The sequence below is a fragment of the Argopecten irradians genome, chromosome 1, assembly GCF_041381155.1.
Source record: "Argopecten irradians isolate NY chromosome 1, Ai_NY, whole genome shotgun sequence".
NCBI lineage: Eukaryota > Metazoa > Mollusca > Bivalvia > Pectinida > Pectinidae > Argopecten > Argopecten irradians.
Window position 1 is genome coordinate 69,985,794 of NC_091134.1, and position 15,321 is coordinate 70,001,114.

The window sequence follows — 15,321 nt, forward strand, 5'->3', positions numbered from 1 at the left end:
AAAATAGGAACAGACGAATAAGTATTTTTCTTCAGTTACAAAAGTTACTTACTTTACACCATTACCACCATTAAAAAGTTTGAACTTCTCACTTCAATATAAAAATATTGAAAAATAATTAATTGTATCCGAAAAAATTCTGTGGCACAATGTCCTATATGGAATGAAGTACTGATTGGGCATGCATCAAAAGCAAAATATATTATTTTATATTATTTTTTATTTTAATTAGACATATATATACACGATTAAATACTTATTATTGATAAATTGGTGAGTATCGTTTATGCACTGTCCACGATGGAGTATCTTGAATATTTCTATAATTGCTATACCACCAGGCTTGTGAGGAGTTCAAGGCCATCAGCAGGAAACTGTATGACAAACCTAACTGTGTAGAAGAACTGTCAGAGATGAGGGAATGGATGAAAGGCATCCCCGACAAGCTCAAGGAGCACCAGGTCAGAACTTTGTAAATCAAGAATAACCTTAACTTCCAAAATAATATCTAACAACTGATGACTGAAATCAAACTTGCAGCGTCAAAACAACAAAATTTGAATTGTTGTTTTAAGCATATAATCGAATCTCATCACTAATTTTCTAGGATTTTGTATTTTGTCCTATGTTAAATTGTACAGGAGCTGATTGACAAAGCTATGGATGACTATGAACTGATCGAGGAGTTCTACTACAACTTATCTGCTGATGACTTCAATGCCAAGTAAGTCTATCAAAGTTACTATTCTGTTGGGCAATGGCCATGTAAATCATGACAGTGATTTTAACATGTTTTCAGCTTCATTATCTTTTGGAAGGAAAATACAAAATGGGGCCAGATTGAATTGAATGTATATGTTTATAGTGTGCATGTTTATTGCACTGCTCATTGTCCCTTGTACAGGTGGACTGCGATTGGCTGGCCCCACAAGATCGAGGTTCAGATGGAGGCTACATACCAACAACTGGACGAGGATGAAGAACGTTTCCGTAAACTCCAAACCTCAGACCAGGCCAACTTTAACGACCGCATGGACACACTGCAGGTTTGTAATCTGTAAAACAGAAGCTTTTCTCTTTCACATAAACCCTGAAATATCTGTATATTAGCGATCTTATAATTGTTGGAGAAGACTCGTGATTTAGTTTGATTTTAGAAAAATCATACATTCAAAGTGTTTTTGGAGGTTCTGACACACTTATGGTACAATGCTTAAAGAGTATGATATGAAACTTTATGTAATGTGTAATATTAAGTTATAGAATGATGGAACGATTTCAGCAACAAAATGGGTAGGAGATATTTTCTTCATATTTTTAGGTCATCTGACCCGAACATTTAAGGTCACAGGGGTCAAATAGATTAAAATCATTTAAACAACTTCTTGTGAATAACTAAGAGGCCTAGAGACCTGGTATTGGGCCTGTGATACTGGGATGAAGGGCTATTAAGTTTGTTCAAGTGAATGACTTTGATCTTCATTCAAGGTCACAGGGGTCAAATAGGTTAAAATCTTTAAACGACTTCTTCTCAAGACCCAGAAGGTCCAGGGTACTGATATTTGGCCTGTGGCATGCTGGGATGAAGGGTTACCAAGTTTGTTCAAATGAATGACCTTGACCTTCATTTAAGGTCACATAGGCTAAAATCCTTTAAACAACTTCTTGTGTGAATAACTAAGAGGCCTAGAGACCTGATATTGGGCCCGTGACATGCTAGGAAGAAGGGCTACCAAGTTTGTTCAAATGAATGACCTTGACCTTCATTCAAGGTCATGGGGTCAAATAGGCTATTATCTTTAAACAACTTCTTCTCAAGAACTGAAAGGTCTAAGATGCTCATATAATGTCCTGCAGCATGCTGGGATGTATGCCCTTGACCTTCATTCAAGGTCACAGGGGTCAAATAGGCTAAATCTTTAAACAACTTCTTTACAAGAATCAAAAGACCCAGGTTGCTCATATTGGGCCTGCAGCATGCTGGAATAAAGGGATACCAAGTCTGTTCAAATGAATGACCTTGACCTTCATTCAAGGTCATATGGGTCAAGTAGGCTAAAATCTTTTTAACGATTTCTTCTCAAGAACTGAAAGGCCCAGGATACTGATATTGGGCCTGTGGCATGCTGAGATGAAGGGCTATTAAGTATGTTCAAATGAATGACCTTGACTGCCATTCAAGGTCACAGGGGTCAAAAAAGGTCAAAATATTTAAACGACTTCTTGAGAATAACTAGGAGCCCTAGAGACCTGATATTGGGCCTGTGACATGCTGGGATGAAGAGCTACCAAATTTGTTCAAATGAATAACCTTGACCTTCATCCAAGGTCACAGGGGTCAATAGGCTAAAATCTTGAAATAACTTTTTGTGAATAAGTAAGAGTTTGGAGACCTGATATTGGGCCTTGGACATGCTGAGATGAAGGGCTACCATATTTGTTTTTAAAAGAAATGACCTTGATCTTCATTCAAGATCACAGAGGTCAAAATGTCTAAAATCTTTAAACAACTATGTTGTATTGTGCCAATAGGCCCATGAGCCTCTTGTTGTATAAATGCAGCCTTTACTATTGATTTGGTTTACAGATGGTGGTGGCTGGCATGGCTGCTCACACTGACATCAGTAAAGCTCACGAAATAGCCAATGAGGTACGCCGTATCAACAAGCAACTGAAAGAAGCTCAGGGATTGGCTTCTACCTACAACAACAGAGAGAGATTATTTGGTCTGCCTGTCACGAATGTACGTATTGATGGAGCACTCGTAACAAATTATGTTACTGTTGAAAGTTTTTGTTTCTTTAATGTTTGGGATTTGTTTTTTTTTACTAATAGAAACAATAGTCCCATTCTTGATATAGGATATACCTAAAACAAAATAGGTCTGTTATGCACCAAACAAGTGAATCAATCAGTAGGAGATAAAGTTCTTGTAACATCAAACCTGTGTAATCCTTAACTCACATTTATAGTAAGGTGTTGGCTCTATGTTTTGTGAATTTCTGCAATATCAAATTCAGAAATCCTAAAATGTATTCTGGATTTAATTAGAAATTACTCAGAATAGAAGTATAGCTTGTGACAATAATTGGTGGCAAAATAATCATGCTGACAAGTTTGAATTGTTTCTCATAATACAGTTCAATTTGGCAGTTTTATATATATAAGGTTTCCTCCAAGAATTTGATATTGCAATAATTCATCTTTTAATATGGTGGAGGTTTCTAAATAAATGAATAAGACATTTATATTCTTTTACCAAATGACAGAATAGATAGGCCTATCGGATCAAAATGGGAGTGATTTTAAGGTCCTACTCTTAACAAATATTTTAGAAACGAATCATTTCATGAGATTCCTGTATTGTCTCTTACAAACTTCATCCAGAGGTCAAGGCCGTAGAGGCCTAAAACACAAGGTCAAGTACAATTTCAAGGTCAAATATCTCTGTCAGGGTTTTATTTTTAGCAGTTTATCAGAAAATTAGAAACGCTTGTGAACATAAAAAGCAGATGATCTCTTGACCAAGCGATTTTTCTCTGCACACATTGTTGCATGTTTGTGGAAGTTTTATTTTCAGTTGACACACCACCAGAATCTAATTCCCTGCATGCAGCTCCACCGTGGGTCTTGCTGTTTTCTCTACACAACTGGTGTTGGCTCTGATTTTATCTCGGAACCCTCGTCAAGTCTGTCATTTTATCATGGTGTAAAGCCTGAGGCACACACGTATCTGCTGCTTGGTGTAACTTGAGTTGTTTACACCTGGATAGAGTTGGCACACCTGATCTTTGATATCAGAGATATTGGACATGATACCAAATTTCTGCTCATTTACACAGAGCGGTGTGTAGTGTGATCTGATCAAGCCTTGTATATAACATGTATATCCTGGATAGGTATTCTATCATGTTTATTAAGTTATATAAAGAACTATCAACCCAAGCAAGATAACAATGCTACAAAATTCACGTTATTAATTGAATTAAGAATTCATTGAAAAGTTTTTCTATAATCCAAACACTTTTGAATTATACTTCACAACAAAATGTTATTTTTCTTATTCGAAAGTAAAAATAGCAATGTTGACAGAAATATTATTAATGCCATAAGCCATGGTTATTAAATCAAGCAGAAAGATTTTGGAGAAGTAGATGATTTTTATAGAAGTTGGTTATGATCAGACCAATACAATTCTATCTGGTGACGAACATTCTCCTTGGTGCTGTGATGCATCATCTGCTTTAGTAGCTTATCTTACTTTCACCTGTCTTCTACCTGACAAATCTTATTTGCCATTCCTCGGCAGACTGCACCATTGCATGATTTAAGTCTTTTTCTGCCTCTAAGCTATAAAACAACATGCATGCCAAACAGCTGAAATCTCTATTATAGAACTTTGCTATTTTTTCTGCTAGTTGTTTCCTGCATCTAACCTAGAAAAGAACATGCATGCCAAACAATGTAGTTTCACCACTGCTAGAAATCTATTTTCCAGTTTACTTTCACTTTTGCCATTGACATTCTTGTCGTTAGTCTTCGTAGATTTCAATGTAGATCCTGTGTGCTTAATTTTATGTAAAAAAAACCCCAAAAAACTACAATATTCATTCAAATCATGTGTGCAAGGGGAGGTAATTCTAAAATCTTTGATACCAAGTTAGTGTTACAAAGTTATTGCTATAGGTTACCTGATCACGAATTAGTGATACCGACATAATTAAATTGGGATTATTATGTGTACTTTTGATTAATTGTTAATTACCTTGAATCACCTAAACAACTTAATGTTGGTCTTCAATGTTCATTTATATTGACTGGTGGAAAATGCCCAAATAATGTACTTTTCTTCATGTCAATTTAAGAATGTTAACAGATGAAGGAATGGATGGAACCTAGCACACTGCTATGTACCTACATCAATTAAAATGATAAATAAATATAGATTGAACAAACTCTTTGCTGAAAGAAAGTTATCAATCTTTGACGAAATTGGAACTCTACCCAAAATAACTATAAATATAATGGTACCAATTTACTTTGAACAATATCATAAACAAGTTTTCAGATCAATTTCTTGATGTTTAGATTGTAGAGAATGTAATCATGCCTTTCTTCACACAGTTGCCCTAATTCCTTGGTTAAAACCTTTACCATGTAGGGCTATGAATGGTCAATATTTAATTGAGTTATTCCAGCTTAATATCTTAGCACAGTGATGAGATTCACGAAACATTTAATCAGATAAACTGGATTATTAAAGGGAGATAACCATCCTTATTCTGGATTATTAAAGGGAGATAACCATCCTTGTTCCTAATTTATTAGTTTCTGACTCACCAGTATAATATTTGTAACATTAAGAGCTGTGGCAACAATTAATGTGATATTGACCTTTTATCTTGCTTTTATAGACTGTGTATTTTTGTTTTTTGCTGTTTTAGCTGTTTTTATTTGCTACATTTCAGTTTTTAGGTACGGGTCTGGCATGGTATGGTCATTGTGGAAAAAGATGTACATTTTGTCTTAGTGTAGCATGGTTCCTTATTGAAATTGTTTTATTTAAGAAATGTTTTGTTCTTTTAGCAAAACTATAAATTTGCTGTTGAAATCCCACTTTTGTTTTTATGACTTGACAGTCTCCTATGGCTGTCTCTTATACTATGGAATTTTATTAGAAAATGGACGTCTTTAATTATCTCTAATACAATCTTAAACTCATGCATGAACCTCTTTCTATTCTAAAGAATAAGCAGCAATGCTCCCAACAGCATATGACCATACCATTCTCCAACAGCATATGACCATACCATTCTCCAACAGCATATGACCATACCATTCTCCAACAGCATATGACCATACCATACTCCAACAGCATATAACCATACCATACTCCAACAGCATATGACCATACCATACTCAGACAGCATATGACCATACCATACTCCAACAGCATATGACCATACCATACTCAGACAGCATATGACCATACCATACTCAGACAGCATATGACCGTATCATACTCAGACAGCATATGACCGTATCATACTCAAACAGCATATGACCATACCATACTCAGACAACATATGACCATACCATACTCAGACAGCATATGACTATACCATACTCAGACAGCATATGACCATACCATATTCAGACAGCATATGACCGTACCATACTCAGACAGCATATGACCATACCATACTCAGACAGCATATGACCATACCATACTCAGACAACATATGACCATACCATACTCAGACAGCATATGACCGTACCATACTCAGACAGCATATGACCATACCATACTCAGACAGCATATGACCATACCATACTCAGACAGCATATGACCATACCATACTCAGACAGCATATGACCATACCATACTCAGACAGCATATGACCGTACCATCTAGCTTTTATTGTGTTCTGCATGTGCTGCACATTTTTAGCATCTTAACAGAGGTCATGTGACCTTGGTAGCTGTGCATGATGCCCAACAGTGTGCGCCCTTGTTATTTATAGTATGATAAGCTGGCACAACTTGTCAAGGATTTTGAGCCGTTCAGAAATCTCTGGCTCACAGTGTCAGACTGGCAGAGATGGCAGGAGAGTTGGATGAACGATCCGTTGACATCTATTAACGCTGAGGATGTGGAGAAGAATGTCAACGAGGCCTATAAAACCATGCACAAGTCTGTCCGGATATTCAATGAGATGCCAAGTAAGGCTACCACATTTTAATAAAGCTTAAAAATCTTCCATTTCTATCAGAGTTCAGCAAACGTGACATGTTGATTTAAGGTTTAAAACTTGTAATTAACTTTTTACATGAATAGTCTGATTTTGGTAAATTATTTTTATCTATGATTTTATAACTGACAAATAATCCTTTTGTTTGACATACAGTAAAGTGTTCTGATATTATACAGATAAAAATAACCAGTAAGAAACAGAAATGATTAACAGAGCTAAAGTCTAAAGTACAAATGGAGGTGACGAGGGTGTTATACAATTAGGGGCGACAAGAGAGTTACAACAGGGGAACTAGATTCAGCCTTTGACCATGTTCAATTTAATCTTTTTGGTGATACCTTTATCACTTGAGTATTGTGTCTATTACAGGTGTACAGAATGTGGCATCTGAAATCAAAGGCAATGTGGAGGACTTCAAACCATACATCCCCCTCATCCAAGGTCTCCGTAATCCTGGAATGAGGAACAGACATTGGGAACAGGTACATATATGCCTTCAAACTCATACATACTCCTTTAATATGGTATATCAGTTTTGATCAGATTTCAAAGCTATCACTGGTGATATTTTTCTGTAAAAATCTTATTTCTAAAGTGAAAGTTTGTTTATTTTCCCAGTTGTCAACAGATCTTGGCTTCCCAATCAGACCAAAGGCCAACCTGACCTTTAGTAAGTGTATCGAGATGAACTTACAGGACCACATCGCCACCATCACAAAGGTTGCAGAGGTTGCAGGCAAGGAGTACTCCATAGAACAGGTAATATACACGACCAATGGTATTGCCAAATACAAATACAGTCAAACCTGTCTAACAAGATCATCTAAGGGACAGAGGAAAAATAGTCTTTATTGCCAGGTGGTCTTTATACACAGGTTTAGAGGCTGTTTATGGCAAAGAGAAATAAACCTGTACATGTATAATTATAGATTAAGGAATATTGGTTACTACAAAGAAAAATGAAACTGTTCTCGGGTAAGATTCTAAGAGAGATCACTTGTTATCCATTTTTATGTAGGCCTTAGACAAAATGGAGAAGGAATGGGAGCCAGTGAACTTTGAGATTTTATCATACAAAGAAACTGGTACCTACATCATCCGGGCCTCAGAGGACACCTCACAGTTACTGGATGATCACATCGTGATGACACAGAGTATGTCCTTCTCACCGTACAAAAAACCATTTGAGGACCGCATCAGTAACTGGGAAAACAAACTCAAGACAACTCAGGTACGGTATACAGTTTTGTATGGGAGAGGCTTAATGACAAAATGTTATTATATTTTTGCTCAATTTATATGAAATGGGGACAAAAAGTTTATTTAAAAAATTGTAGCGTTTTTTGTATCCCCGCCGGTCGTGGACTGGCGCGGACAGCCACTGCAGTGTATACGTATTTCTGTACTTATCTGCGAGTGGCCCTCGGTCTAAGTGCCCTTTGTGGTAGCGCCGGACACCCGCCACAATACCCGAGTTTTATAGAGAAATAGTCGTGGGTCGTCGAGAGAAGAAATGATCCAACACAGTCATAAAGTTTCCTGACTTCTGTATTCAATATCAATCCACAGTACATACAAACGCAGCAACACCTAGCACCTCAAGAAACGAACTCTCAGAACTCTCTCTCACTCCTTCTTATATACTAAAGCCTGTCGGGCAAGGTTTGCCCGATCGGACAAACGTATCCTTATGTGACCTTACATAACTTGTAGGATCCTGTCGGAGCAGTCGGGCAAACCAACCTAATTACGAGGATACACATACAAGTAAACATTTAGAAAGTAATTAGGAATGAGATTATGATGACCGTGGGTAAGGTAGTCAGGGACACTATAAAGGACCCCCAGAGTGGCGAACCCTCAGGGTGCCTGTACATCAATTAAGAGGCAATTAATACCTCTTCGACTACGGGGCCATAAACCTAAACACTGTCATACAGACACGCAGTAGCCACAGATCAAGGTAATTAAATCATTATCAAGGAATGGTCCAGTGTGTACCCCTACTAAATTCCCACGGTCAACATGTACATAATTAAGAAGAATACAAATCAATCGAAATTGGTATAAACCTACAAATACATACGTAAAAATAGTACAAAATATATATTTGTATGAATTAAGTGTTCTGTATAACTTTTTTGTTAATTTCTGTTTATCTGTCGATGTACTCTTTACTGTATCAAGTGATACAACTCACAATGAATGTGTTTACAGGATGTGCTTGATGAGTGGCTGGTGTGTCAGAGATCATGGTTGTACTTGGAGCCAATTTTCAGCTCTGAGGACATCAACAGACAGCTCCCTGTGGAGAGTAAGAGGTACCAGACCATGGAAAGAATCTGGAGGAAGCTGATGAAGAATGCTCGTGAGAATCCTCAGGTATAAAAAGATGATTGTTTAGAGGACAGTGCTATTTATAGAATAGCCTGAAACTTAGTTCTATTTATAGTATAGCCTGAAACTTAGTTCTATTTATAGTATAGCCTGAAACTTAGAGGACAGTGCTATTTATAGTATAGCCTGAAACTTAAAAGACAGTTCTATTTATAGTATAGCCTGAAACTTAGAGGACAGTGCAATTTATAGTATGGCCTGAAACTTAAAGGACAGTACTATATATAGTATGGCCTGAAACTTAGAGGACAGTGCTATTTATAGTATAGCCTGAAACTTAAAGGACAGTGCTATTTATAATATAGCCTGAAACTTAGAGGACAGTACTATTTATAGTATAGGCTGAAACTTAGAGGACAGTTCTATTTATAGTATAGCCTGAAACTTAAAGGACAGTGCTATTTATAGTATAGCCTGAAACTTAAAGGACAGTGCTATTTATAGTATAGCCTGAAACTTAGAGGACAGTGCTATTTATAGTATAGCATGAAACTTAAAAGACAGTTCTATTTATAGTATAGCCTGAAACTTGGAGGACAGTTCTATTTATAGTATAGCCTGAAAATTAGAGGACATTACTATTTATAGTATAGTCTGAAACTTAGAGGACAGTACTATTTATAGTATAGCCTGAAACTTAGAGGACAGTACTATTTATAGTATAGCCTGAAACTTAGAGGACATTACTATTTATAGTATAGTCTGAAACTTAGAGGACAGTACTATTTATAGTATAGTCTGAAACTTAGAGGACAGTACTATTTATAGTATAGCCTGAAACTTAGAGGACATTACTATTTATAGTATAGCCTGAAACTTAGAGGACATTACTATTTATAGTATAGTCTGAAACTTAGAGGACAGTACTATTAATATAGTAAAACCTGAAATACTTTTTAAGCAGTGTCACTTACATTTCATCATTAATCAAGTTGAAAAGGAGAATTATCTGTTCAGGTTAGTGAATTACTCATCAAGTTGTTTATTTGATCATTATTCAGTTGAAATCAAATGGCTTTCTCCTACTTGGCATGTCTCTCTGGCTGTATTTGACATGTGGTAACACATTGTTGTAGGTTATCTCCCTTTGCCCTGACAATCGTCTGCTGGACAACTTGAGAGAGTGTAACAAACTGCTGGAACAGGTACAGAAAGGTCTCAGTGAATACCTGGAGACAAAGAGGAATGCCTTCCCACGATTCTACTTCCTGTCTGATGATGAACTGCTAGAAATCCTTTCACAAACCAAAGATCCAAAGGCCGTACAGCCCCATCTAAGGAAGTGCTTCGAGAATGTTGCTAAGGTAGGTAACATGTACTGTCATAAATTAGATAATGAAGCCCAATGAGACATCTGGATTTACTGTTGGAAGTCATAAGTGTTTCTCAGATTAATTAAGACAATAGTATTAATGAAGTTGTGTTACCCATGTCTGTCCAATGCCTGTCACGTTCAGATCTCATATAGTGACATGGGCATCTCTTATTCAATCATGATATTTATTTGATGAGAGTCAAATATTAGCATAATTCAGCATCATTTTTGTAAATTGTCTTTCAGAATTGGCTTTTTGGTCTTAAGGAAAAAGTTTGTTATATGATAGCATTTGTGTGCAAAACAAAATTTACCATTCTCTTGACTGGTTTTTGTCTCTGACATATGATTACAGCCTTGCATTGTTTATTTACAATTTCAGCTTAAATTTGAGGATGATTTGAAGATCACGAAGATGTACTCAGGTGAAGGAGAAAGTGTTGATTTCAAGGAGACTCTTTATCCGACGGGTAATGTGGAGGACTGGATGTTGGAGATTGAACGCTGCATGAGAGAAAGTCTTCGCCTCATCATTAAGGAATCACTTGCAGATTACAAAGTGGTGAGTTCTGTGTCTGGGACCGCCTGTATATAGACACCATACTTACTGTAACTAAATCAAAACAAAAAATTTGTTTGGAATAAAATTTAACTGAATTAGTCAGTCTCATGTGGTTGTGTAAAGTTTTCTTTAATGAATAATAATATTAGGAAATTAAAAGAGAAGAAATTAGAGAGCATTTGTTTTACAGACCCCAAGAACAGAGTGGGTATTGAAATGGCCCGGTCAAGTGGTCATTGCTGGCTGCCAGACATATTGGACACAGGAGGTCACTGAGGCACTGGAACAGAACAAGATTAAGGAAACGTATGAACACTTACTCAAACAGTTAGATGATCTGAGACTTCTCGTCAGGACTGACCTGTCCAAGATCGGCCGTCTCACTTTGTCTGCTCTCATTGTCATAGAGGTCCATGCCCGAGACGTCGTGGCCAGGATCGTGCAGGAGGAAGTCAGTAACGCCAATGCCTTTGAATGGATCAGTCAAATTAGGTTTGTGTTTAAAAAGTCTCTATTAGCATTTGATACCAGTAACAATTCCTAAATGTTAAGATGGCAGGTAAATTGTCTATATCTACCATTTAACATCGAAATTTAATTTTGGTCCTTTGTACAGGTACTACTGGTTGGAGGATGAAAACCTGTATATCCGAGCTGTGAATGCTCAGTTCCCGTATGGATACGAGTACCTTGGAAACACATTCCGTCTCGTCATCACTCCTCTCACTGACAGGTAAAGTCTCATCAAGGTTTTATGTGATGTTGACCAAGTTATGTAATGTTGACTCAGTTATTTGAGATAGTAACCCAGTTACGTGATATTGACCCAGTTATGTTAGATATTAACAAGTTATGTGATATTAACCCAGTTATGTTAGATATTAACCCAGTTATGTGATATTGACCCAGTTATGTGTGAGATATTGACCCAGTTATGTGAGATATTGACCCAGTTATGTGATATGAACTCAGTTATGTGATATTGACCCAGTTATATGATATTGACCCAGTTATGTGAGATATCAACCCAGTTATGTGATATTAACCCAGTTATGTGAGATATTGACCCAATTATGTGATATGAATACAGTCATGTGATATTGACCCAGTTATGTGAGATATTAACCCAGTTATGTGATATTAACCAAGTTATGTGAGATATTGACCCAGTTATGTGATATTAACCGAGTTATGTGAGATATTGACCCAGTTATGTGATATTGACCCAGTTATGTGATATTGACCCAGTTATGTGATATTGACCAAGTTATGTGAGATATTGACCCAGTTATGTGATATTGACCCAGTTATGTGATATTGACCAAGTTATGTGAGATATTAACACAGTTATGTGATATTAACAGGTGTTATCTCACCTTGACTGGAGCTCTTCATCTAAAGTTTGGTGGAGCTCCGGCTGGACCTGCTGGAACAGGAAAGACTGAAACAACCAAGGTAATATCATGTGTTTATAATGAATTTTTATTTGTTTTCATACTATATCCGACTTTCTGATTGGCAGATACTTTTTCTTCATATACTATGGAGAAAAAATCCGAGAATGGTGCGAAAACCCGAAGTTGTCATGACATAACAATAGAGACGTCAACATTGCTTATTGATTTATAAAAAATAATCCATTGGAAAATCAATGGAATCGTACGTTTAAAAATATTTTTTATTATCAAATAGTCTGAAAAATTAATTATAAGCATTGATGTTACTATTTTTTAACTTCATCGGGTTATGAAATCAATTTTGTTTGCAAACTTTTGTGAGAATCCGCTACGCGGATTCACACAGTTTGCAAACAAAATTTCTTTCATTGCCTGATGAAGCTAAAAAATAGTGACATCAATGCTTAGGTAGTTTTTGATGAAATTTTTTAATGCAGAGTAACACATTGGACTTTCTTTTCTATTTCTGGATATGGAAAATAATATATATGTTTGTATGATTTATCTTCCCTTAGGATTTGGCAAAGGCCATGGCTGTACAGTGTGTGGTGTTCAACTGTTCCGACCAACTCGATTTTATGGCTATGGGAAAGTTCTTCAAAGGATTGGCCAGGTAATACATATAAACATTCCAAAGTTGGTTTTCACTCATTATACCAGTTACACCACTGTTAACTTAACATGAATTGTGTAAACTCAGTGAGAATTTGTCATTTGGTATTATTTCCTAACTGATGTGTTTATTTGATTCAGTGAGATACTTTGTAATAATTTTGCTTCATAATGGAAATTCTTTTTCAGGATCTAAGATTTGACGAATATCAAACCAGACTGTATTTATGGTTACATTGATTCTATTTCATGTGTGTGTTGGTTAAATGTTGATTTTCAGTGCTGGAGCGTGGGCATGTTTTGACGAGTTCAACCGTATCGATATTGAAGTGTTATCTGTGGTTGCTCAGCAAATCACTACGATACAAAAGGCCCAACAACAGAGGGTGAGAGGTCACCGAGGGCTAAATACACTACACTCTGTAACAACACAACTTATCTGCTCCACAGTATTACTCCACTCCCCCTCACTCACTTATTGTACTTAATTTTCAAACAGAATAATTTTTCCTTTTAGAACAAAATAATTTGAAGTGAGGGAATGTTTTAGTATGGAGTTGTAAATATTGTCAGAGATTTAAGTTGTGCTGTTATAACATCCCTTAGTTAGAACTCTATACTTTATATCTCAACAGACTGCTAAGGCCAGACTCGTAACATTGTGTTTTGTTCAGGCTACCAGAATTTATTACACGATTGGTTACCAGAACAGTACACACTGGCAGGCCTATCAGTGAATGCTATTCTACCTCATCATTCTGTAACAGTGAAACAGGAACAGACCACCACTCAACTCCAATGTAAACAAAAGGATAGATTTAGGATGACTTGTAATCAAAATTTGAGCCATTGGAAAAAGAAGGAAAAAAACTTAGTATCACTGTAAACAATATACAAGAGCTAGTATCAATTCTGTATAGTTGTACTCATATAAGCTCATTTCTAGTTCATTTCAATGTCTGTATTGGTTTTAAAGTTAGTGTATGTTAATATATAGAATGTTTATAGTTGTTTCCCAATTTATCAGTTCGTTAGCTGGTATGATTACTGGATCTATTACTTTTAAGCTCAGATATATGCCTGCTCAGCAGCTGCTAACTTAGAAATTAAAATTATATTTAGAACTAACTTTTGATAACTCGGATAACTACTTAGTAATAGTGCTTTTTTGTCACTTTATTTAGATATTTCTTAACATGTAAGATCTGATCTATTATGTGCAATTTAGATGAGTCTTAGAGCTTTCTTCATGTAATACATAGTTCATGCTTTAAGCCGTGAAAATCAAGTGCTAATTTTGATAAATTGCCAGAATTTTTTTAACAGATATGTACATGTAAAGGTGTACTTATGATTAGCAGATTTCTTGTAAAATTTGACTAAGAACAATTTTTAGAATTAAATAAGAATGTTTTTCTGTGTGTATTGTTAAATTTTTTATCTTTTATTTTTTTCTTTTATATGCACAATACTTTCTGATTTATTTTTTATAATTCTGCATGTTTACATTGTGGAAAAAATGTTTAAAATGACTCTTTTTATTCCTTTTTTTGTGCAATGAAATCATTATCTTGATTCTATTGATAATATTTGGTCTTTAAAAACAATTTCTTGAAAACAAATAGTATTTTCCCAAAAACTTTTTTTACAGCTGAAAGTATTTATTAATTTATGAAAACAACAAAAACATATAAATCTTTCAAGTTACATCACTTTTAGACTTTGCTTTAGAAAAATGTTTAGTGCTGAAAGGAATTCTGCCTTCTGATTGTGTATCTAAGATATAACAAAGGGACCTACTCTGACTTTAAGTTGCCCAGGAGCAAATCGTTTAAACATCACCTGAAGTTTATTGGTGTTATCAGTAAGAAGTTATTTGTTTGATAGATAATCCTGGTGTGGTGCCCATTGATTATTTTTGATACACAATTAAATCTTTTCTTTTTTGGAGAAATAGGCTTGAAAATTGATTTTCTTGTGATATGTACATGTTCATGAAATTACTTGCTTCTATACATATCTTACTAAATTATATTAACTGAAGATTTCTTCTATTACAATATTTGCAATGCATTACATATCAGCTGATATATCAATTTTCAAGTCTGGATTTTCAACAGAATAATGTTAGTGGCAGACGTTGGTGCCCATCAGTGCCCAGATTCTAGCGTCAGCTATCTGGCAAGCTGTAGTTGTTAGAATAGATGTATAATCTTTTTCTCT

The 15,321-nt window shown here is 35.7% G+C and overlaps 1 protein-coding gene across 6 annotated transcripts in view; it reads left to right on the plus strand.

The window, feature by feature from the left end:
* Positions 1 to 15,321, plus strand: part of LOC138306911 (dynein axonemal heavy chain 1-like) — a 126,839-nt gene that overhangs the window by 21,563 nt on the left and 89,955 nt on the right. For 3 of the 6 annotated variants that reach the window (XM_069247488.1, XM_069247505.1, XM_069247522.1), the window contains exons 15-30: positions 342 to 461; positions 642 to 724; positions 905 to 1,046; positions 2,588 to 2,743; positions 6,525 to 6,723; positions 7,125 to 7,237; positions 7,374 to 7,514; positions 7,774 to 7,986; positions 8,973 to 9,137; positions 10,229 to 10,456; positions 10,850 to 11,029; positions 11,220 to 11,521; positions 11,646 to 11,762; positions 12,394 to 12,484; positions 13,002 to 13,099; positions 13,379 to 13,484. In XM_069247488.1, the coding sequence (XP_069103589.1) occupies positions 342 to 461; positions 642 to 724; positions 905 to 1,046; positions 2,588 to 2,743; positions 6,525 to 6,723; positions 7,125 to 7,237; positions 7,374 to 7,514; positions 7,774 to 7,986; positions 8,973 to 9,137; positions 10,229 to 10,456; positions 10,850 to 11,029; positions 11,220 to 11,521; positions 11,646 to 11,762; positions 12,394 to 12,484; positions 13,002 to 13,099; positions 13,379 to 13,484 (2,454 nt within the window). The remainder of the gene's footprint in view (positions 1 to 341; positions 462 to 641; positions 725 to 904; positions 1,047 to 2,587; positions 2,744 to 6,524; positions 6,724 to 7,124; positions 7,238 to 7,373; positions 7,515 to 7,773; positions 7,987 to 8,972; positions 9,138 to 10,228; positions 10,457 to 10,849; positions 11,030 to 11,219; positions 11,522 to 11,645; positions 11,763 to 12,393; positions 12,485 to 13,001; positions 13,100 to 13,378; positions 13,485 to 15,321) is intronic. The other 3 variants (XM_069247480.1, XM_069247513.1, XM_069247496.1) reach the window with 1 other exon arrangement.